General features: G+C 36.5%; 1 protein-coding gene across 6 annotated transcripts in view; it reads right to left on the reverse strand.

Moving 5' to 3' along the window:
- Nucleotides 1–25524, reverse strand: part of PPFIA2 (PTPRF interacting protein alpha 2) — a 324302-nt gene that overhangs the window by 298392 nt on the left and 386 nt on the right. For all 6 annotated transcript variants that reach the window (XM_069858273.1, XM_069858284.1, XM_069858303.1 and 3 more), the window contains exon 2: nucleotides 15044–15294. In XM_069858273.1, coding sequence (XP_069714374.1) covers nucleotides 15044–15292 — 249 coding nt within the window. In that variant the 5' untranslated portion in view covers nucleotides 15293–15294. The remainder of the gene's footprint in view (nucleotides 1–15043; nucleotides 15295–25524) is intronic.

A 25524-nucleotide genomic window follows, 5' to 3' on the forward strand; every position in this document is an offset into this window, starting at 1 on the left:
ACTTTGCAGGAGACAGGAGAGAGAGAGTTTAGAACAAGAAAAGCATATCTGCAATCTATAAAGGAAATCTGTTCATCACTGACTGAATGCGGTTGTTAAGATGATCCTTAATTTTCCCCCAATGTTCCTAGCAGCTGAGCAACCCTGAACAAAGAAAGTAAGAAATCATCTACATTGGGTTGTCTCCTCACTCCCTGATGCAATTGCTTCTCAGTCCTACTTGTAGAAATGCAGATTAACTTTTTCAGGATGTTTTTAAATTTTTTAATGAAAGTAAGCATGGAAGTGACATCTGTCTGTTTGAGATAGGAAAAAAATACATGTTCCTCAGCATTTCAGAGCAGATCGTTTCATATGAAGGAAAAGAGCCATTTTCTACAGAGGACGAAGGATTTGGTTGTTTCAGGGACATTCCTATCAGCAAACTGGTTGCAATACTTAAAAAGAAAAAAATTACGTACACTGTTCTGTAGAAATATCACATTTTACTTTCCATAACATTTTACCCTGGTATAGAACACTGAAAATTATGAGATATTGTTAAATTAAACTTCATGTCTTATTTTGAGATATAAATTGGCAACTTGCTTTAATTAGTTGAAACTAAAACTCTACAAAAATGCCATAAGGCAAGAATTTAGAGAACATTTTACATGTTATTCCCAATGCACTCCAACCACTTTGCTGAAATTGCAGATTTTTCAACTATAGCCTTTTCTCCTTCCTTCCTTGCCATGTGCTCAGTAATGCTGAGTACCTCATAATTACTAAATGAGAAATGTCGTCAGTTGCTGCCATGCCCAAAATGTGAAAGGAACTTCATGAGGTATTACTTTAGTTCACTGAGCTACAGACTTACAGGAAATGGTAAAATAACCTTCAAAGGATCTTTAGGCAGAGCTTAATAAGAAATTCTCCCATGCAGTTGCAGAAGGTCCTGAAGGCCAATTGTTAATCCAAACAGAATACTCCAAGCCTTTGTGTTTGTATATGTCATGTTAGTTGTAGAAGAGCCTTCCCATCAGAATTTGACTCAAAACCAAAGCCACTCATGTAGACTGCAGTGCATTAATTACTTTTGGAGACAAAGGGTTAGGAGACTAGATAGGTGACTATTGGAAATTTAGATGGGTATACAGGCTTAGTTCCATTAAAAAAAAAGAAAGACAGGAAACATTTGATTTTAAAACAAAGAGCAACATCTAATTAAATAGAATTTCTAAATACTTTCTCTTTAAGAAAAGGTGGAATGATCAAGGTAAACCACATCATAATACTTCCTCTTCTTTTTCTCTCAAACCATGAACAGAGGTGATTGACTGTACCACTGAATAATACTAAGTAAAGCTGAGGCTGATATATTTGACCAGGAAGTGTTTTTCAGGAAGAAAGGTAACAAAGAACATAATTATAGTGGAAGGCAAAATAACCACCATTTGTTGTTTTACTAAAACATAAGAGAAATAGACAGCAATTTTTAAACCATCATGAAATCATACTCTATTTTATGTCTCATTTTAAAAAAAAAAAAGCACATATGTGTTAGATCCCCCTAAGGTGATCATTACCAAAACTTGAACACAAGAGGCCTGGCTACTCTTCTTTGTGAATTCACCATATTTAAGTGAGTAGGAAGAATTCAGTGAAATAGGCCAAGCTTAGTAATATATCTATGCCGATTTCACTGCTTTAAAAGTGAAGTTTAGCAATTAACAGTCTTTAAAATTTAATTTCTAATAAACTGGTTTTGCTTTCTACACAATGAAGGGTTTTTTTTCAGATTTCCTTGATTAAAAAAAAAAGCCAGGCAAATCCCAAAACCTTGTTTTCATTTCAGCTGCTATGTTTTATGCCAGCTGAAGATAATCTTTGTCATATCAAATAGGCAAACTCAAACTAGTAGACTATTTCTAAATGAAAACAATTAAGATTTCATTAAGGTGTTCAAAAATTACTCAATATGTGTAAAAAGTGCCTCCGGATTTTCTAATGTCAGTTTTTTTCTTAAAAAAACCAATATCCCAGTACTGAAAGGCTCTGAAAAATAGGTCTGGCTGTCAAAACAAGAACTTCTAGTGAATAATTTCTTTCTTCACAAAATACAACCTCCGCCCCTAATAGAGAGTTGTATTTTTTGCCAATGAACTATTTTTCAAAGACGCCTTTATATTAAATGGGTCCAAAATATTAGTTTATAACTGTAGAAATAGAAACTGAAAATATTTCAGAATTTCTCTTTCATGGAAAATACAAACTGTAGTGACATAAAAAAATAATAGTTTAGCTAGGAATGGTTGGACTTGATGATCCAGTGGGTCTCTTCCAACCTGGTTATTCTATGATTCTATGATGGTTATGCTATCAGAATAATATAGGATTTTTTAAAATAAAATAAGTAGAAATTTCTGTGCAGTAGCAACTGAATTTTAAGAGAAATTGAACATGTGCGTCATTACTACAAGAACAGCTCCAGCAACAGCAGTGTACCCAAGGCTGGGCATGCGCAGCCATCAGCGTTTTATTTATATTCCATGTAAGCCTACTCTCACAAGTGATTAAAACTGCTTCCAACAAGTGTTATTATGAGCACAGAAATTGGTTGCAGAAGCAATAACCTGCAGAAGTTTCTAAAGGAACCTAAATCACTACTAGCAGTCTAAATAGATACTAGTACTGATTTTGTTCCTAGAAATTAAAAGATGGATCCTGAAGTATAGTAAGTATAGTCCTACATTACAAAATTGCCACCTTGTCAGAAAACCAAATATATTAATTGCCCTTGGCATGTAAAGCACCTTGCTTTTCAAAACAGAATACGTCACAAGCCATTTAAAACTCTGTTAATGAGCAGCCATCCATGAGAATATTCTAATATCTATTGTGACTTTGACTTGTGTCGCAATTCTTTATATATAGCAACTTTATACTCAAAAACCCCTCAAGTTTGGAGAACTATGTACAACAACCATAAGTCACAACTGATTCATGGAAAAACAGGAGGTAGGCAGGTTACTCAAGTTTGAGATCTTGTTTAACCATTTGTTTTAGAAGTCAAATTATCAACTTTCAGCCTTAATTGTAGGCTCCCAACTAATCCTCACTGACCTTTATAAAAAAGAACAGAAGACTTGCGTGGAAATAAAACCATCTGCCCATGCACAGTATTATTACTGAAGACTTAATCCGAGAACTTCATAGACATGTTTAATTTTGTGAAAAACTGTGCTTCTTCTCAGAAGTATTTTTTTAAATTTACAATGATTTTTTTTGAAATTACAGTTTTCAGTATACTATACCTCCTCAAATCTGCCAATGCCATCCAAATATTGAGTCCCTATAGGGAATCTATACAATAGATACATATATAAATGTAAGATATTGTCAGATTATTGACTGTATGCTCATAACTGCATGCCGCAGTTGTAGCCAGAAATAGTAGTAGTTCATACTGATATGGGTCAGTGGGACTACAGACTACTTCCTGTGAAGTCTGTCTTTCACTCTTATTGAGTTTTCCCACTCTCATGCAGAAGTATCGTTTATCTACTTGTTCACTACCTTTTCGTTATTACTCCATCTATTTATTTATCCTCACGTTCCCTTCTGTTCATTCTTGAAAAGAAAAAAAAAAAAAGCCTACAGGAAAAAACAAATCTGTGATCTTGCTTACTTCATAAGTTGAAATCACAGAATCATAGAATTAAAGAAAAGTTTGTGTTGGAAGGGACCTTAAAGATCATCTAGTTCTAACCCCCCTGCCATGGGCAGGGACACCTCCCACTAGCTCAGGCTGCCCAAGGCCCCACCCAACTTGGCCTTGAACACCTCCAGGGGTGGGAGATCCACAACTTCCCCAGGCAACCTGTTCCAGTGCCTCACCACCCTAATCATAAAGATTTCCTCCTTATACCTAGTCTAAATCTGCCCCTTTCAAAATCATAGAATCATAGAATAACTCAGTTGGGAGAGACCCACTGGATCATTGAGTCCAATCATTCCTATCAACACTAAACCATGCTCCTTAGCACCTCGTCCACCCGTGCCTTAAACACCTCCAGGGAAGGTGAATCAACCACCTCCCTGGGCAGCCTGTTCCAGTGCCCAATGACCCTTTCTGTGAAAAATTTTTTCCTAATGTCCAGCCTAAATCTCCCCTGGTGGAGCTTGAGGCCATTCCCTCTTGTCCTGTCCCCTGTCACTTGGAAGAAGAGGCCAGCACCCTCCTCTCTACAACCTCCTTTCACGTATTTAGAGAGAGCAATGAAGTCTCCCTTCAGCCTCCTCTTCTCCAGGCTAAACAACCCCAGCTCTTTCAGCCGTTCCTCATAAGGCCTGTTCTCCAGCCCCTTCACCAGCTTTGTTGCTCTTCTCTGGACTCACTCCAGAGCAGCTTTCTAGACAGACTTCTCCTAGTCTGTAGCACTGCACGGGGTTGTTGTGTGCCAAGTGCAGGACCCGGCCCTTGGCCTTGTTAAACCTCATGCCATTGGACTCTGCCCAGCGGTCCAGCCTGTTCAGATCCCTTTGCAGAGCCTCCCTACCCTCCAGCAGATCCACACTTCCACCCAGCAAACTTGCTAAGGGTGCACTCAATGCCTTCATCCAGGTCATTGATGAAGACATTGAACAGGGCTGGACCCAGCACTGAGCCCTGGGGAACCCCACTTGTCACTGGCCTCCAGCTGGATTTCACACCATTTCCCACCACTCTCTGGGCCCGGCCATCCAACCAGTTTTCCACCCAGGAGAGTGTGCGCCTGTCCAGGCCAGAGGCTGACAGTTGCTGAAGCAGAATGCTGTGAGAAACTGTGTCAAAGGCTTTACTGAAGTCCAGGAAGACCACATCCACAACCTACAACAAAAGACCTTACTGTAGGTCTCTAAGATTTATTTAATACTATTTGTTTTGACAGATGATTTACTGTCCTAACAAATTGACTATCACAGTATAACTGGGGGTATTTAGAAGTCACACATGGCAAAAAATGCAGTAGACTAACAATAATTCTTAAAAAAAGCCCATAATCTGATCCTCACTGGGGAAAAAAACCTAAATCTATAGGATGAGATATACTCAATAAATGATGATCTGGAGCACATTCTTGAGTACACTATAGAAATGTTATATTATAGAAAATAAGCTCACTGCTCTAGCTGGCCCTTAACTTCTACCCATAGATGGACAGAATCCTCATAGATTCCTGGGGATCACATGAAAGATACACATTCAACAGTACAAACAAAGCTGTTTTCTTCAGAGTCAACAGGAAAACTCCACAGACTTCAGTGAGAACTAAATTATGTGAACTTCTGAAAAAGTCATGTCTCCAACATAATTGTATGGTTTTGAGCAAATAGTTGTTAATATAGAAGACAGACTGGATAAAACACTTCTAAAAGCCAATTCTTAAGTATTCTGCATTTTCTTTGGTTTTAATAGAGGAATTATTAAGGAAGGAATATGTGTTTTCAAGAAGCTAAACTTTTGTCTTGCAGTTTTGCCTTGATGTACTCTTGGATGATGGCTGCACCCCTGCCATCCGCTTTCAAGGACATGAGCAAGGAGCACCCTATCAGAGTTAAGCTTTATAAAATTTCTTTATTTTTTCCAGTTTTTCCTCACTGTAGAACAGAATAGACTATTTTGGTTAGAAGGGACCTACAGTGATCTAGTCTAACTGCCTGACCACTTCAGGTCTAACCAAGTTAAAGCATATTAAGGCCATTGTCCAAATTCCTCTTAAACACTAACAGGAATTACTATAGCTGTCACAACTATCACTGTTACGATAACTAAAAAAAACACCAATATATTACTATAGCTGTTATGAAAACTATGGTGTCTACAATTTTCATTGCAACAACTTCATTTATAAGGACTTGGATAAGCATTTCTGCTCTGTTCTACTGACCAGCACCATTGTGTTTTTATCTCATATTCAGTCATGTATCTTTATAAGCATTCAGATAATGAGCCATCAATAGTTAATGCAGCAGTTGATGTGCCTGGTTCAAGCTAAAATAATTGATAACAGTGTTTATGAAGCAGACATAAGAGTGAAATGGGAGTACATAGTCTTGTTACTAGCTTCAGGCATCCACCACGTGCTCCTCCTCTTCTAAATATTTATATTTCTGCCTTTTTTCTTGTATCCTAGCTTTTTCTTCTGCTGGAATGTCACATCAGTTTTCTTCAGTTATGGAGTATTTATTACAAAGTCCACACCTTTTAAGAGAAAAATTTCCTGCTTGTATTTACAGTGTGCTACTGAATACACAGAACTTCACAAGAGCGAGGAAATAAACTTATGCTTGAAAAGAATTCAAGTAATTATTTGTATGTATAATTATACCTATGATTATTCTCTGTTGGCAATATGCTGGCAGTTTGAAAAAAAAGTGTAGAGAGGAGCGAGCTAAAGCATTGTCCTACTTATACCACTAATACATACAGTCTGTGTTTTGACAGATAATATTAGTTAGGAGTCATCAACTGTAATAAAATTGGGATTTAATACCATGCAAACAACTTTTATTCTCTTTTATGTAGAAAAAGAACAGCCATGTATGAATGTTCTGTAAGTAACTGAGGAAGGTAATATTTAAAACTTTCCTAAATGTTTCTAAGGTTGGCATGATTATTTCATCATTGTGTCTACTTGAACTATTGTAGCTTAGTAAGGCCAAGTTTCTTCTGAATTCCAAGATGCCCTCTCCATTACACGTTTAAATTTTGCAACAAAACATACTTACTGCTATATGTATTCTTTTAGAATTAAATGGTTATGTTTAGTATCTGGACTTTTGCATGCATAGTAATATGATTCTCTTAATATTCGTAACTTGAGATAGACAGTTGAGATAACTAGCAAAAAAAGCACCATTCCAATTTATGAAAATATTTATGTCATATTTAGTAATCTAAACTGATTTTAGGAGTCACAAAAACTTGCTACTTTGCACTGATTTAGTGGGAACTGCGTGGGTTCAGAACACCTGAAAATAAAGACACTTTTACTTAGTAGCCTTAACTGTTTTCTAAGACAGTGGAAATCTCACAGAGACAGCAACAGGCACTGGATTTCATACATGAATACTGAGTGCCTCACTGGACTTCTGAGACTGAAAACTTGGAACTTCCACCTCAGACACATGGGCTAGGATCTCCATTTCACTTCTTGGAATTCTTTTTAAATTACTCTGTGGAAATGTGAGAAAAAAAGTGTTTTATCTTGCAATACAAATAAAACTGATGGAGACCATACAAAAGCCTTTCACACAAGAGAAGGTTTTTTAGTACTTAAAGAAGTACCGATTATTCATTCAAATATACACAATGCATTGGTACTCTATCTTATTCAGCACAGCCAGAAAGAAAGTATGGAGAAAAGCCATCATTCCATCTTTATCACAAGAAAAAGAGCTATTTTAAGAACAATATTGTGAGTCAAACTATTATTTCTACCCAAACAGTGAATATCTGAAATTGCCTAGCACGTGCCCAGTCTTACACAAACAAAATTTACTTTCAATTATCTGAAGACATTTTGGTTTTGTTCTGATAGACTATCTTATTTTTTTATCTATGTCACTATTTTGTATCTATATACTATATACACATACATTTAAACAGAGAATACAACCTCAGAATAAGGCCCAACTGACTTACTCTTCCTGCACCTTTCTTGTCCCTGGTAGTAAAACATTTATTGTTCATCAATACTGGAAGAAACTGCAAGGCTATCAACCAAATTCTCTAATCGCAATCCTATTAAAGCTTAATATTGATCAACTTATATAAACTGATTCAATAAAACAAGGTCATTACATCTCCCTCTTTGGATTTTCCCTTCTGTTGTGCCTCCACTAAGCGTTTCCAAATAAGTGGTATCTTATTGGATTAAATAAAACCTTAATGATTACTAATATATTTATATTACTGATTTTATTACTTAATTATTGTAGCTAACACTTAGTGTTTAGCTGAAATCTATTTACCGTAGGGGATGTCAAAGGATTCTTTTTAGTACTGCAGTTCCCCACCCCAAATAATTCTACTACCTTTATTCAGAATTTTCAAATAGTGTTTATGAGAATATTTATTAGAGGGAAAAAAAATAATTTTGCATCTTGAAGAATTTATACTTAACTAGATGTTTAGATGTCAGAGAGATTAACTGGAATTGCAATACACTCAAAATTACTGGAACTAAAAAAAATTCAGTAAAAATAGATTAAGAAACTGGAGCCATTTCCTCTCCATGTTCCTTATCAAGACCAAAAATTATGTGTAACTTTGATTCTTTAGTACTGGATGTTTCCCTGTCTGTTATAAAGATTCATAGTAAAGATACTTCCAATAAAATTCTGAAGAGGCTAGTAGAGAAACAGGCAAGTCAATTTTTATATCATACATATAATATTGAAGATCTTTCATAAACTTGATTTTTTAATTAAATATTTAATAAAATGAAAGGTAATACCTTTGTTTGCTAGCTACCATTAACAGAGATGTTTATTATTGCTGCACAATTTCTCAGGGAAGGATGCTGTCTCAGATGGACTAGATAACATTTAAAGGTCCTTTCCAACCCAAACTATCATATGATTCTATGAAGTAGATTAATATGTATTTCAGTAACACCCTCATACTAGGCCTGGAGGACTAGCCCTGCTTTGCAGGGGTTTTGGACCACTTGAGTTCCAGCGGTTCCTCTCAGTAGAAATTATTCTACGATCTCTAATAAAGAATAGTGTATTTACCTGCTGTAGTTTTAAAAGGTCCATTTTAAATATAGGGGTTTTATATTTATGCACAGAAGAATAAACTTCATGTAAGCTTCACTACCTAAAAGTTAACCATCCAAGCTAGATATTAAGGTTCTTTCTGTAGTCACAAGAAAGAAACAAAGCAAAACCAGAGCACTTCCACGTTCACCTTACCAATCTTAGAGAATGAACTGCCCTTTCTGAAGGGTCTGATTTTCCCATTTCTTTATAGAGATAGTGTATATAATTAAGACAGAATGCTGACCTTTTAGATAGCTTTATTAGTCAGAATGAATTGTACTATAAAAGACATAGCATAGATGCAGATTCCTAGATGCAGCAGAACATGAAAAGTTACAGCTATGTAAAAACAGCAGAAACAAAACTGCTACCATAAACACTCAGTGAAATCAGGACTTACGCCTTCATTACAAAAATCCAGCAACTCCCCAGTAAAGGAGATCAAAACACACGAAGGGTAGATATGGTAAATGAATAATGAGCTGTTTTACACATTCTCTAAAGCAACAAAAACTATGTACCAACGTCTTTTACGAACTTGAAAATAACAGCATAACTACAGCAATGTCAGTGATGGCATGACATTTCCATCACCTATGAATTTGCTATAAAACTGATTTTTTATTCAAAGACTGAACAAAATCAAAGTAATACTGTAAATATGAAGATTATCATAGGCTTTTTCAGCCTTGCAACAGCATTTCTCTAAGCTCGAGTGTAAAAATTCTTTATCAACATTTAAAATTTTATGATTTTATGAAATAAACACAAAACTTGTAAAAAATTGTTGCATTAGCATTGAATTTTAGTATTAAATTTAAGAGGATAAATATTCAAAATTTTATTTTTATTCAAAGAACTTCAGAAGAATATTTTCATTAAAATTATATAAACATTCAAATTGAAAACCAATTTATTGCATTTGAAAACTCAATTTCTAATTTAGTTTCTCAGAATCATCTGCAATATAATACTGTTAATAGTCCAGATTCAGACTGAAAGTAACTTACTCATCAGAATGAAAAGCTCTTACACATTTTCATCAGCCATTTAAAAATGATCCCACTGATGTTTTGCTAAATTCCCAATGCAGGACAGGAGAAAGAGACTGACAGTTAACAGAGAAATTGTCCTGACTTTGACAATCATCAGGATCTATTTCAGCATCATGAAGTCTTGTCAAGTGTTACCAAAGTTGTTCTAATTTAACAACTTGCATTGCCACAGGCCTGGGCCACACTGTTACTCCTGTTTCTGGCAACATATAATACTCAAGAGACAATGGGCACAAACTGAAACACAGGAGGTTCCTCCTGAACATCAGGAAACACATTTTACTCTAGAGTGACTGACTGCTGGCTTTCCTAGAGAGCTTATGGAGTCTACCCTCAGAGATATTCAAAAGCCCTCTGCAAACAGTGCTAAGCAGCCTATACTTAGTAACCCTGCTGGGGCAGAAGTGTTGGACAAAGTGACCTCCAGAGGTCTCTTCCAACCTCAACCATTCTGGGATTCTGTGAATATTAGATTAATTTGTAGGTAAATCACAAAGGAAGTACATCATTAACAAACAAAATACACATATTTCACTAGAGAGTGATGACCTATGAACTTCTTAATATAAATAATACCCCAACATCTTCCATAACTTGAAACTATTTCTGAAAGTCTAAAAAAAAATAAAATAATAAAACAACCACAAAACAAGCCTAGTTCATCATTTATCAGAGCACATTTATAATTATGATAACTCTTAATGATTCATTATAAGTCTGACAATGACATAATTTGTATTTGTCATGTTCACAAGGCAACTAATGCACGTGACATTTTCTAGACAATTTACCTTAAAGAAGATGGTGGTGAAATTTGCTTCAGAGAGTTGCAACTGAACATTTTCCTTTCTCCTACTAAAAACAGGAGTTACAGTTTCTAACTACAGTTACTAACCTTTAGCAGAGCACTTTTTATGCTACAGTAAAAGATCTAATTTTAATCCAATAACATACAAACATACTGCTAAGTATTTAGATCCTATGCTTCCCCATTACAGTGGAGTTGTATTTAGCAATTTTTTTTTTTTTTTTTTTGCTGGACTCAAGAGTCATGACCTAAATACAATAAATTCCTGTCATAAGGGAACAGCAGTGCAGACTCAAATACACTTTCCTTAGAGGCTTACACTGTCAACAGGCAACTTCGGGAAGAATAAACAAGACTCCCTGTGAACTAGATTCTTCATATCAGAACACCTATTATGCACAGAACATTTCTCAACTTAATTCCACTGTCACATAATTCTAATATTTTTAGTAAAAATATCTAGACTCATGTTTCCTTCTTTGTGTGAATGATCCCACACAAAGTAGAATCTCTCTACAGTGAAGGAAGGGGTGTTTTGGCTCAAGGTCAGAGATTAACCAAAGGTACTATGATATATGATATTTTTCACATCAGTTTCATGTTTAAAACACTTCGGGGGTTTTGTCCTGTCTGTCTAAGAAATATGGATTCTGAATGTCATTCCTTGATATTCAAGACCTTCTTCTGATGAATGATAGATGTTTATTCATGGCATCCCGTATTAATTTTTTCTTCCAATAACATTGCTTTTGGCTTAAACCACCTCTTTCATCTTTACCTAGGCATCTTCCTGCCTCTACAAGAAAATTTACAAAATCACTCACATTCCCTATCAACTCAGTTTTCTGCATTAGTAAGAAAAGTTCAAGTAGTCTTTTCATGAAGATGTTATTGCTGCTTTGCTCTAGCAGTCTTTTTCTGAATCTCTTCTAACTTACGATTGGCTCTTAATCATGACTGATCCAAAATACAGACAATAATATTCAAAACGCCCCTTGGTTTAACTGCATTAATATTTACCTACTTCTAATAGAAATCTCTTACATAATACATTTCAGAATGATATTCACCTTTTTTATACCCACTTCCTACTGGCTGCCTACAACATCTCTACTACTGCTACCTAAAGGGTCAGAACATAAAGTTTTGTTATTAACTGTGAGATATAGGACCCTTACCTTGTAACATGCATTATCATCCCTCCTCTGTTGCTCTTGTTCTTGTGTAATATCATACTCATTCCCTTAGTGTACTGATCAACTCAATTTTGTTTGGTCTAAAATTTCTACTAGCCCGCTCCTTCTTGTGCTCAAAAATTGATCCCAAAACCATATTCTTCATCAACCAGTACTAGCCTCCCTCCATCCTGCCAATCTCTACTGTAAGTGAAATTTTTTCCTCTTTCTCTTTTATTACTTACCTCACTAACTATCTTACTTTTTCTTACTCGCTTCACATCTACTAGTAATTTAAATGGGGCCACTTCAAAAGATACCTGTTTTAGGGATATGATAGTCCCATTGTCTAACAGTCTTCGTACCAGAGTGATGTTGAGTTATTCTGTATAAAAATAAGTTTAGTAAACCCCTGTCATATTTTTAAGTTAATTTTTTGACTTATTATTATTTTTTCCTCCAAAATAAGTTTTAAAGTGTTCTCTATTATTACGTTTTGTTTATCTGGTCTGTAATTGCCTGTTCGCTTTTTCCTTCTTTCCTTAAACACAGCTGCTCATTTAAGCATAGATGTTCCTACAATTCAGACTGACAATCTGATGGAAATAAAAATCACTTCAATGGTAGCAACTGGAAAGACAACTGTATTTCTGTAAATAAATTTGAAAGATGTACTAAACTACATTTTTATGCTGCAGTATAGATCATTATAAAAACTTGGAGCAATCTACAGTGATACCTCACATTTTGGCTACAGCATTTAACAGCTGTGACTGTAACAGCATTAACTAATATCTCAAGCTTCATACTTAATATTATTAATGAGCTCCTATTTCCAAATGGACAAGATTTTTCAATGGCTCGTTCATTACCCCAGTTTTCATGCGAGTTGTTTTCATTCAGATTCTATTTACAAAAAGTGCAATGATTTTTCCAGATCATATTTTTAACTGTTAAGACAATAAACAAAAAGTGTCCTAACAAAAATGCTTTGCAGTGTAGCTATGTCAATACACACTTTTTACACACGAAGGACTACATTAATGCTAAGAAATAATTTAATTTTGAGAATAATTCAAGAAGTCAAGAGATAAAAGGAATATATTCTGATAAAGCAAGACTCATTAGATATCACACCATAACTGAACAACAATTATCATACAGTTATTGTATATTTATGTATTCTTCTCTTAAACTTAGTGAACACAGAATTCTTCCACTGCACAATAAAAGCATTAGGTAGCGTTTTGTCCTAGGGCTATGTCAGGCAGCCAGCAATGCAAGCTTGCTATTCATAAAACTGTAAACAAAAAAGAAAATTATAAAAGTACTATGTAGAATATCTCAAGTCCAGAAAGGAAGCTAAATAATATGGCAGCCATATGGAAGTTATTTTCTTGGTAGGCTGAAATACTAGAATGTTATACTACTAGGCCAGTGTTCTGTACTTATAGAAACAGGTTCCTACAGAAATGAATTACTTACAAGAAGACCTACGCAATCTAACTTATGTGAAAAAGATTTAGTTCTGCTTTGAAGTGTAAGCTATATGCCACACAGTTTCTCACACAGGAAACCCGCACCTCTACTTAGATATATGGCTGAATGCTACCTGAAATATGCATTTTTAATGGAACACGGTAGTATAAAGTCTTCATCTGACAAATTAATTACTTTCAGGGGTTGTATGGCTATCATTCAAAACGACACAACACCAACATTTACTAGAAAAAAGATTAAAATCATATTATGATCCAGGGCCTAAGAATTTCTGTTGCTTTTAGCCTCTGTATCATGTTTATGCTGAATACTATTTTTCTTAGTGAGTTGCCTGCATTTTAGGAGAGGTTGTCCTTATGTGAGACACAGAAACATTAAGGCTTGGACACCTTCTAGCGCTCAATGGAAACACCTCACTACAGGTTGAGCTTAGAGTACAATAATAGATTTCTAGCAATAAACCTTTGAATAAAGCATCTATGCTGTCTTTCACTTACTCTTTTAGACTCTCCTATGTAGACACACCAGTGGAAAAGAAACTCAACTGCCCACCAATTACAGAAAAAACAAATCTTGACTTTACTTGTATATCAAGATAATTACTACTCCTTTCTGTTTGACCCAAGCCAAGTGTAGTCATTCTTGTTGCCTGGAGCTATTGCTGAAGTTGCTAATGATATTCTTCAAAAGATTACAGTCTCTTTTTCTTTTTCAGCCCTATCGCAAGATATTTCAACAACCTGCTGGGATAGCCCTTAAGCAACTGTTTCTGTTACCTACTCCAGGGGATGTTTTTTTCCTTTTTTCTCTTTAAGAAATTTGTCATTCATTTGAATCCTCCTTACCACCTCCTTATTCCAATCACATAGCTGAACCTATGTTCCTTTCTCTCTGGCCATTGTTTAATAGGTATACAACTTTGCCCAAGCAAGTATGGCTACAATGGCAATCATAGCTACAATCAAATTCTCCAGTATGGGACAGCTGAGCAATGCAATGAAAATAACATGGAGAAAAAGTGCATTTTGAATCATGCTATACTGCAAACCCCTAGCCAGATATAGAGACTAAGTTAAGATGTTTCTTTGCTTTTAATTCTAATATATTGAAAAATAATGCTGTATTGACATATAATATTGAAATTTAATATCACATTATTATTTTAACTGAAGCAATTAATTCTGCAGTTCCTGAAAAAGACCAAAGTAATTTTAGATAATGAAATTTGTATAATTATTTAAAAATAAATGAATAAAAATACTAAGATATCAATTTTTGTGATTTTGTGTAGTAACTTAATTAACCTACATACGCCAGTTTGATTTGTTGTAAAGCTTGTTAGAAACTTTTATCTGGAATTCAGTTTGTAGGAAATATCCTCATTCTTATTTCTTCATTCACACCATTAGATCTTGAATTTAAATGATCCCTCATCTGTTGTAAATGCTAGAGCAACAGCCAAAAGAATCAGTAGCTACAGGCCTTCATCTTGCTTTCCTTGAAGTCAACAGCATAACTCCTACTCTTAACTTTGAAGGGAAGACAGGCCCCAAAAAGGTCAAACCAGGTGCTATTAAATTGATAGGAGCTCTGCAGCCAACCTCAATGGGAGCAGAATTTGGGCCTTGAGGACAAAATACTGATTAGCGTTAAAGTAAGTGGCATTAAGCAGAAAATTGGTGAGCCTAAAGAAAGAATCTTTATGAACTACATACCTGAGGCAGTGCTGAGTTAAGCTGTCGCTGGAGGGAGTCTCTGTCATAGATGACATCCTGTAGGCGTTGCTGTGCAAGTGACAAGCTTTCCTGTGTCTCCCGAAGAGTATCAAGGAGACGGTCCCTTTCATCCAGCATATTCACCATCAGCTGCTCAAAGTGAGAATCTGAGTCCGAGCCACTGCTTTGGGACCCCCGTTGGCTCATCGGGGTGTCCTCGTTTATCGTTGGCATCACTTCACACATCATTTCTTTAAAAAAAACAAACCACAAAACAGGGAAAAGCTCTTCAGCAGAAAAACATGTGAGGGGATTTTATAAAAGAAATTAACTCTGTCACATTGAAACGGTAGATTATTGCATTGTTCCCTCTTTTAACTTTGTGCTTTCAATGTTAATCAGGTGGTTGATAGGCAGGGATTAAATACAGAGACTAATTCAACACAGCAGACTTTGCTTTCTAAACCGAGAAAAGAATGACTGGAAGGAGATATAAGGTAACACAATAATTTTCATTATTAATAGTTTTGCAAATAATTCTCTCTTAAAAAGACAGAAAAGACTTCCTCTACAACTGTAGTCTCCTTCATTGCTGATTTTCTCCACCTTCTTACCTTAACGTCACTGTTGAATTGTTGCTACTGATGCCAACAGCTGCCACTAACTGCCAGATTTTGTCCTGCTCTAGGCATTTCTACAGTACAGCTCAGGCTAACCATTGATCCAGTATCATGCTGCCTTAACAATGCCAGGTCAATCTATTTTTCTATCTAGTTATTCCCACCCTCAGGGGAAATTATTCTCTAGTGAGCTCATTTGGTAAGAGTTCAAGAACTAGGAACTCTCTGCTAATTACTGTCCCTGTGATATCTTGTGTAAATTGAATTACCAGGGAAAGAATCACTGTTGTTTGTTTCCTAAAAACAGTCCTGAATAGAGCATATATTACCTAGTCCTATTCTTCAATTATAAAGCTTCTCATGTAAATCTCAAAACCCAGTTCATATGTGGGGAGAAGCTTAAGCTATGAGATGCTGGGTTCAGCAGATGGGAAAAAGAAAAACAAGACAATGATATGACATGTTTCAAAGCTCAGATTTAAAAAACAAACATACAAACAAAAAGATTGTGTTAATAGAGACCTATTCAGTGAAAGTCGCCTAAAGAATCAGAAACTGTTTTTCTAGTATGACTGATTAAGTACAGCAGACATAAATATACATAGTTAAGGCTTAATTTACGGGAATTCTCTTATCGTATTAACTATTGGGAGCCTTTCATCCCAGCAAGTGGGATCAAGGTGCTTTGGGTTCATACACTGGGTGTAGTTTGCTGTGGACCTTCTGGACATGAACTACCATGCATGTGGTTGGCACACTTCCACTGTAAAGTGTGCCATCATATAACATTCTCACCATTTCAGTCTCAATGGTACAGTGGATTTTCTCTATATATTCTTAAATCTGCTCTGCTTTCCAAATTAGGAAAATGGAACTTCTGAAAGTGTAATTTATAAAGAATGGAAGATCTAGCTGTTACAGAATGTAACTTAAAGTCAGGCCACATACCAGGGAACAAAACAGCTAAGAGACCTGTGCTTAATTCAGTAAAACTCCTCTGACCATCACTAAGACGCAAGCAATCTTTGTGCTAACAGTGCTTGCTGCTAAGATTTACTGGGAAAATCACATAGTTTCACTAAGATTGGCTGGCCTTGATCATGTTCTGAATGTTCATACAGAATTTACTGTTCTTAAACTTCACTTTTTCAGTAGATGTGATAACTAGCGAACTTGGTACCAAGTACCGGTATTTCAGCATGACTTATAAGCTACTACTGTGTAGTTTTCACAGGCAATAGTTTCACTACTGAGGTTTCAGGTAGGTCTTAAGTGACTGAACTGGAGGCAAGGTCGAGCTTGTTTGAGGCTATTATTCAGTTAATTATTTAGCTACAAGAGAAGCAGTTAATAGCTTGAAGTGATAGAACTGAAAAGTTCCTCACATCTCCAATATATTTAAGTCAGGTATATTTACTCAGGATTATCTGATTCAATGCTGCTTCTTCATTACTCACTAGATTGAAAACTTTCTATTCAAGAAACCTTTGACTCTCTTAAACTATAGGCTCTACTAGGAAGCACCACAATGTCTTTTCATACTGAGATGCTGTTGATACAACGATGCCTCCATCACCATAAAAAAAGTTCCAGTTTAAAAATATTTGCACCATTATCAGCCGACCTTCATGGTACACTTCTGAGTACGGACAGTGTGTAGTGTGAGGCACCACAGATGGGGATTGACTAAACTCCAGAAGAACAGTTTGAATAAGTGAGAATCTGTCCTCCTACACTTCAATTTCCCTGCAGAGGCAGAACAGCTTTGGTGGAGTTTTGTTGCTGTTACTGCTTTGTCCACTGTCCACAATTATCTTGAGATGTAGGACTACCAGCAGGAGGGAACCATTGTCTTGCCTCCACGATCCGCTCACAATGTTGTGGGAGGATATTGTACTCAGAAAGGGGCCATCACTGTGGAGTGTCTCCACTCAGGTCCCACCTGTGGCTAATCAGCTTGTCAGGTTCACAAATGGATAACTAAAACATCCAAGGCCACCTGCCACTTGTACAGTTTAATTGTAACATTTCTGTATGCACTAGGCAGCCAAAGGCCAAGGTCTGTGTGTACCCATTCTTCAGGACCAAAGAAAACAATTCAGATTGTCGCTAAACCTTTCCTGCTAAACCATCTCATAGGGTATGTATCCTGCCTCAGGGGTTTCTCATCAGTGAACCTTCATCATTCGATAAATTACCTCCAATGTCCTACACGTGCAGACCAGGTTTACAGCCTGAGCAGCATAACATACACTGCTGCTGCTTACATGCAGCGGCAGACTGAGAGTGATGCAATCTGTCACGTGTGCTGGTATGCATGTGGGAACAGGTAAGCAAACCTCTGTGCAGACAGCTGTTGCTACCTTAGCACCTTGTAATCAAACCACATAGAAAACCTCCTCCTATAGTCATGGGGATGTGGAAAGCAACGTATGTAAGTGGAGCAACAATAGAATCCATGGGTTGAATGCTCCTGGCACTGTTACCATGTCTTCTCTCTCTAAGCTGCTGTATTCAGGGAGGGGAATGAACCATGTAATGTGCTTATTTTGAAAACCTGGGTTCATTATCCTGACATAGCACAAGTATCAAACTTGGGCCATGAGTAAGAGAGCAGAGAAGGCATGGAATGGGTGGGCAAGTCCTAATGTAGGCAGTTGCTATTTGGAAGTTTTCTCCCACAGCTTGCAGCTTCAGGAGAATCTTTAAAAGGTACAGCAGTTCTTTCAGTTAGACTGGTGAGGTATACTGTTTCCTGGAAGCATGGAGATCAATGCCATTATTCCATTGTAACCACATGAATCCTCTCCCTTTCCTCACTCTCAGCTCAGAGACAAAGATAGCAAAGCAGTGTGCTAACCAATGAGAAATACTTGGTAGGGCATGCCAGAAAGGGATGCATTGATACTTGCAACAGTGAGGAGTGGGGGAAACTGGGATCCTGGGCTATGTCCTCACAGGGATCTTTTGTGGGAGCCAATAATGATGACCCCAGAACAACTCTGGAGGCAACCCAGCCTGTTAGGGTCTTTTAGGGTCATCAACCCAGAAAGAAGGAACGAAATTTCAAACAGTAACAGGTTTACTGTGAGGTTCCCAAATAAAGATTTCTTGTAGCTCATCATGAAAGACATATACGCCAAGCTGTTCCAATTTACTATGATTTGTATCTTACTGCCTTTAGAAAATCATTCTTTTTCTTTTTTTTAAACTTTATCAGGCATTTATCACTTTTACACCTGCCAGCAGAAGGGATGCTTTCAACGTCCTGAGGCTGCCACCATCATACCCAAGAAATGCTGGCCTTCTTTCAGCACATGTTCAAGGACAGAGCCACTTATTGCACCCCTTGTGAATTTTCTCCTTGATAGTGCAAAGGAATCAAAATACTGAGAATATCTGAAGAATTTTAAAAGGAAGGGAAAAAAGGAAATAATAAAAGGGAGGTTCATCAAGAGGGGTTACAACAAAACCTAGGGCAGGTAAAGCACAGAAAAGACTTCAACAAGAGTAGAGCAAAAGTGGCAGCAAACAGTCCAATCACAATTTAGTAGAAGAAGATTAACAGCTGAAGACAAATAAGAGGGCATGCATGCATTTGGATCTTCATAAGGCAAGTGAATCACATCAGGGAGATACAAGAGTGCTTGAAACTTCCAGAGACTTCTGCTGGTGTGCATGCATTAGACAACCTTTGGTTAACCACATGATGATGTGGTTCACACATGGGGTCAAGACATTAGATTGAAGAGTAAGCTTACAGTTTAATTATAGCTGGAAGGAATTTAGTTTTCACACACCAAAAGCACATAAAGAACCAAGACAACACAACGCAGATGTAAACAACTGATGGATTCACATTAAAACATAAAATAAAAATTATATTCCTATGAGCAGTTAGGTCTGATTGCTAATGTGGTCATACTCCAAGTAATTTTAATTATACTTTCCAGTGGGGGAAGAAAGCAACTTCTGATTTTTCTTCAATGCAACTTTGAACTTTAAACTTAATTTTGGTGATTTAAAACTGCCAAAACCCCAACAATTTTTACTCTGGCTTCCTAATACAATCAACTTAAATATTTCATACACTGAAATCAGAAGGAATCACTGTAACTACCTACTCTAGCCTCACTCATCGCAAACCATAAATCTATGTTAAGCTAAAGTATATATTATACAGGAAGGATTTCAACCGTTATGAACAAAAAGTGATCACTCTAGTAAAATAACCAGAATTAGTCACTCTTCCTGTAAAAAATATACACCTCATTCAGCTGCATGACAGGAAAGAGACAGTCACATTCAATGCTGCAATTCTTAAAGGCTCAGGATAAGGCTGTTGGCAAGACCACTTCTATTATGTTTTCAGCCTACCATGGCAGATGCATTTTTGTGGCTGATCTGTGACTTTACAGAACTTTTGATACATCTGAGATACATTTTGCAATGTATGCATGAATCAATTTTCATACAGCTAAGTCAGAGGCATCTTGACTTACAAGATATATGTAGTTCAGGAATAACAAATCCATGCATATGAGATAGGTATTTGTCTAAAGGACACAATTCTTTGTTCATGTAGATGGGAATCCTACTGAGAACAGAACTCAGCAGGATAAATAAAGGACCATCTTTAAATTTCCTTTCTGTCCTCCATTCTTACTGCTTCAAAGGCTAGTTAGTCTTGTAGAACTTGATTTTCTAAACCACAGCTTTTGGATAGACCAAATACAGTCATACACTGGCATCTGGATATTCCATGTTTTCTAATTGTGTTTATCAGCCAATGGTTTGAGATTCTGCTGTCCTGTGATATAATGGACTGTATATAACTATATAAACAGAGACAGCTCCACAAGATCAAAGATCAAGATGAAGTTTCCCAGCCCTGTACTCTTCTGAGTTGGTTTCATACAATGTTAGTTCTTCACTCAACCCCACATGCAGACTGACATTCAGATGCAAAAATACGTTCATTGAACCTGTGCATATATTTTAAGCTCTTCATTTGGTCTGCGCATGCTCCTATGTTAAGATTTTTGTTATCCTAGGGTACTATTCCTTTGACTAATCAATACATTCCTATCAACTATTACAAGGCAATTACACTTACATATCTCTGATGAGCCCAAGTACGGAAAAAGAATTCAGAGCTGACAGTAACAGTAAAGGAAGGATGAGTGAAGAAAAACAATTTGCCTGAAGCATCAGTATCCCTTCTCTGAAGTTTACAGCAGAAAGCATGAGTTGCATTGCCACGATTCTATACTGCAAATTAACTTTTAATTTTCGGGTCATGTGACACTATATAAGCAAAATTGGAGTCTATAAATATCTGCCTTAAATATCACAAATTTACAGTGATTGCTGAATCTTCTTTTTATTTTCTACATCTGCACTAAGATCTTATTTTGCAGCTGGCCAGCACGGGACAAGGTGTAGGTGCATATGACCTCCAAAGGTCCCTTCCACACTGAATAATTCCACGTGTTGGGACACAGTTTCAAACTAAGTGCAAATAATTCATTGATTTACATTTAAAGAAGACTGGAGAGAAATTTGAAACAAACCAAACAAACAAAAAAGCCAAAACCTCACATTATCTCTCATCTCATTGCATACATACAAAAAACCCAAACAAAACCTGCCAATTTTATTAGGATGTCCTGCCTCATGGAGAATTTGGGGCTCTGTATGTTATACTCACAAGAAAACACTTCTACTAAAAGTGAAGAAAATTGTCATAAAAAATAAAAATAAACCTGTTTATAATTGATTACTCATCAAATATGTCCACATTTTCAGATATCAGTATTTACACTAAAGGTCCTAATCTCTGAGTGACATTAAAAAAAAACCAAAAACCAAAAAAACGTGCCTTTTAGACATCCAAATTTAAAAAAAAATCTGTGCTATCTGGGCTTATTTTTTCAAATGAAGGCAATTACTTTTCATCAGAAAATATACACAAAAATATAAACTAAAATATTATACTGGATTATAAAGTGCCATATTTCAGAACATTTTATACTTAGAAGTTTGAAAGGTCAGCTTTTATGGCCTCACATTCTGCCTTTACTTATCATTCAAATTATTTAAACAAAAGAAATATTTGAAAAAATATTTTGATGCTTTATATTTTTTCACCTATCTAGTGAATCACAGCAAAGCAAATAATAAAACAATATTTTTAGAATAAGGACTGAAAAGTTGCTGAAGCCTAGCTTGGCTGGGGAACACATATACATGGTATGAAAGTAGTTATAAATTATATATGCTCCTTCTAGAGCAGAAATTGAAGAAAAAATAAATACAAATAAATGTTTTACCCCAAAATTCCAACATTGAAGCCATTCCTGTTTAAGGTCCTAATCTGTTCTCAAGTTAATGTTTAAAGCATATGTAAAGGCATGAGGTGCTTGGTATATATAGGAAGTCTTCTGACTATGCCATTAATGAGAAATCAAAACATGAAGACATCATATTCTCACGGAAGTAGGGAAAGTTTCCTAAAATCATCCTCTCAAAAAAGCAATCATTCAATCATATAATCAAACCCTCAAACTCAAGAACCAAGAAACACAGACTTTCTTTCTTCTCAAAAGAAAGATACATGGTGTTGAATGAACTCAGAAATCTGTAAGCAGCTATCAGGAGTCAGCTTTGCAGAGTCTCAGTAAATTCCCAGTGACGTCATTCACTAAGGATTTCTTTACCAAGACTCTGTTCATAAGAAAGAATAAGGAAAAGATGAAGGAGGAGTACTTTAAGCATCCAGCTTGGTTTCCTAATTTAATACCTCAAATCCTACTTAATTATACCACTGGTCCCCAACCACGCATCTAGCAAGCCCATGCACATCTTTGTGCCACTAGAGGTGAACTGCTATTTCCCCCAGAAAACTGAGTCAGTAAAGGAGGTGGGGGAGGAATGGAAGAGGAGAGGGAACACATAATGAATAACCTTCAGTAACCACCCTGGTCCTAAGGAGCAGATGAGGAAAAGGCCAGATAACAGTAGCAGCAACCCACTACTAAGTGGCACCTCTCTTGCTCTCTCAGGATATGACTGAAGATACACTGAGTTATATATACGTGAGGGAACACATGCATCCAAAAAAGAATATTGAGGGAGCTGGAATTTCTTTCAGTGGGTGTTAGGAAATGCAACTGTTGGATTAAACACCTCTGCCTTGTCTCTTCAAGACCACAGAGCTCTGTGAAAACAAAATAAGCCCTCATGTACATTATTCTGTGCAATACTTCCCATACATCCAGCCTGCAAAGAAGAGGAAGAAATGGATGGAAAGGATTTAACAAGTTGACATGTGCTTCATTAATACCTAAGCATGCATTATATATCTCTTTACTCAAAGGAAAAAAAGAATTTTTGTACTCCTTTGCCAGAAAAAGGCTGACTTGCCCTTGTATGTTACTTGTAGTAACACAACGTAATTAAAGCTATGCTTGACTGATCTAAGTCAACAAAAATAAGACTTTTTAAGGGTGTTTCTCTTTCTTTAAAAATAAAAGCTCCATTGATACTGAACTTAGTATCTCTGAAGTAAAAAGTTTACCACTTTACCTAGCATTATGAACATAAATAAAGCAAACCCTCAATGCTGTATGTATGTACTTCAAGCCATCAGCATTTTACACAAACACTGTTTCTTATATTCACCAGGAGTCACAGAGAAGACATTACAATTCTCTTGCTCTGGGAGCACACAAAGCACCCCAAACTCTCAATGACTGCAACAGATACTAAACTTGTGTAGCACCTTAGAACTATCCCAAACACTCTGGGAGGTTCTGAAGGGGGAACGGAATATTGTCAAATTACTGCTTCCCTTAAAATCCATGTAGCACATACATGCTCCCTAGAAAAAGACTTTTAGACAATGCAATAACTTTAGAAATTTTTTATTTTGAAGCAAAGTCTAAGCACTTATTTTCATAGTATTTCTAGACCTCGAGTGCTCAAGTATCCCAGCCATACACAATGGCAGCCTTTGAAACATCACATTAAAATTCTCTAAATACATTCTCTTCCTTGTCCATTGCATATTTACTACACCATCTATGGCAACATATATTACAGTTCACTTGGCTCCTAGTTCAGTGTTTTCTCCAATTATCTGCATGAAGCCTAATCCAACAACAGCTTAAATTCATGGAAATTCTATTGTGGACTTCAGTGGATTTAGATCAGCGTAAATGGCTAGAAAAATCACTCATATAGGCAAGCTATCAACTTCTTGTCATTTTACTACCTCTGAACAGGAGCTTTAAATCACTGAAGTATGTTATGCATGACTTGGGAGAACACTGGATGTTCATTGCTTACAATATTACAAGAAAGCATGAACAGGTTTCCCCTTTAAGTACACAACTTTCAGCTGGCAAACAGCAATGATTGTTCAAAGTGATCTGTTCTATGAAAGGGGGAAAGAGTGTCCTTCATCGTCACTGCATTAATGATGTTTCAAGTTGTATGAAAAAATGTCGTAGCAGATGGATTGCATTAGCTGCATTATGTCTTCATTAAGTGTGAACACAAATATTAGCTCAATCAGGAATTCTGCAGCTCAGTTTAGACATCCAGATAAGTGAACAGACAAGAATTGCAATGAACAGCCCAGGATATGCCCACCCTTGGTTAAGAGTTATATAAAGCTCCTTTTCAGGAGCTACTCCATTAATAACTAAATTGATAGCAATTCTCTGATATTATCTTCTTTCTACAGATGCAGACCAGGTCTGAAAGTGCATCCTCAATACTGACTTCTTCTCAAATTGCTTGAAATTTCTGTGGTGCATATGCTACAACAGTGGAAAATGAAAAAGTTGTCACCTTTCTTCTCATTGGACCCCACCCTATCTGACATCTTCTGTTATCTCGATTGTCCAAGTCTTGGGATTATTTATTTTTTTACAGTGAATTTTTAAACAAACACCTCTGCAATCTTATGTTGCCTGGGAATAATTTACCAGCTGGACTTCTTTCACTTGGGCAAGCTCTGGGAATGAGAAGACTGAATACTATTTGGCTTCAGCCTGACAAAGGCTCTTAGACAAGCATTCATTTTGCTCACCTTGAAGGCTACCACCTTAGATGTGAATCTAATTTTATCTCCTCACCTTTCTCTCCACAATGGATTTCAAAAAGCTTATTTTCTGTATACTCAGATGTTTGATTTGCACACTGAGGTTAAGGAGTCATATCAAGTTACTTGTAATTTTGCTGCAGGAGAAAGAAGTAGAAATCTAACTAGCTACCATACGTTCTAGCCTGTCCACAGTGACATCAGCTTGAAAACTCATTTCATTGGATCATTCCGGATATTTTGCATCTACAGGCTGTATTTTTTTTCAAATCAATAAACAGTTACAGTGGTTGATAAAACCAGTTCTTACTGTAATTATGTCTTTTCAGATGTTCTCAGCAAGATTGCTTTTAGGCAGCACGGTGTAATTCCATAAGGAAAATCCTTCCTATTGTCTGAGTTGCATTACATGCATATTCCTCCTCCTAGTTAACTCCTTACCTGCCTGTCTCTCCTAAACTATGATATCACCTTTAACAGAAGCATCCCCCACTCCTTCCACACAGGAAAGGTGATCTACATAGTATCTTAAGAAAACGACTCATTCCAACTATTTGTTCTTTATGCCATCCCTCTGGCCTCGTATCTCCCTTAATGGCACAAAAAAAAAAAAAAAAAAAAAGAAGTTGGCTTCGCGTTCTTTAGTCTGAATTTCCCCAACTCCCATTACAGAAATACGTTTAAATAAAATCACACAAGTACTACAGAAAGAGACAGGCAGCAAGATTTTCCATTTGGACCCCACCTCCCGG

This window comes from Phaenicophaeus curvirostris, chromosome 1 (genome assembly GCF_032191515.1).
Source record: "Phaenicophaeus curvirostris isolate KB17595 chromosome 1, BPBGC_Pcur_1.0, whole genome shotgun sequence".
Taxonomy (NCBI): Eukaryota; Metazoa; Chordata; class Aves; order Cuculiformes; family Cuculidae; genus Phaenicophaeus; species Phaenicophaeus curvirostris.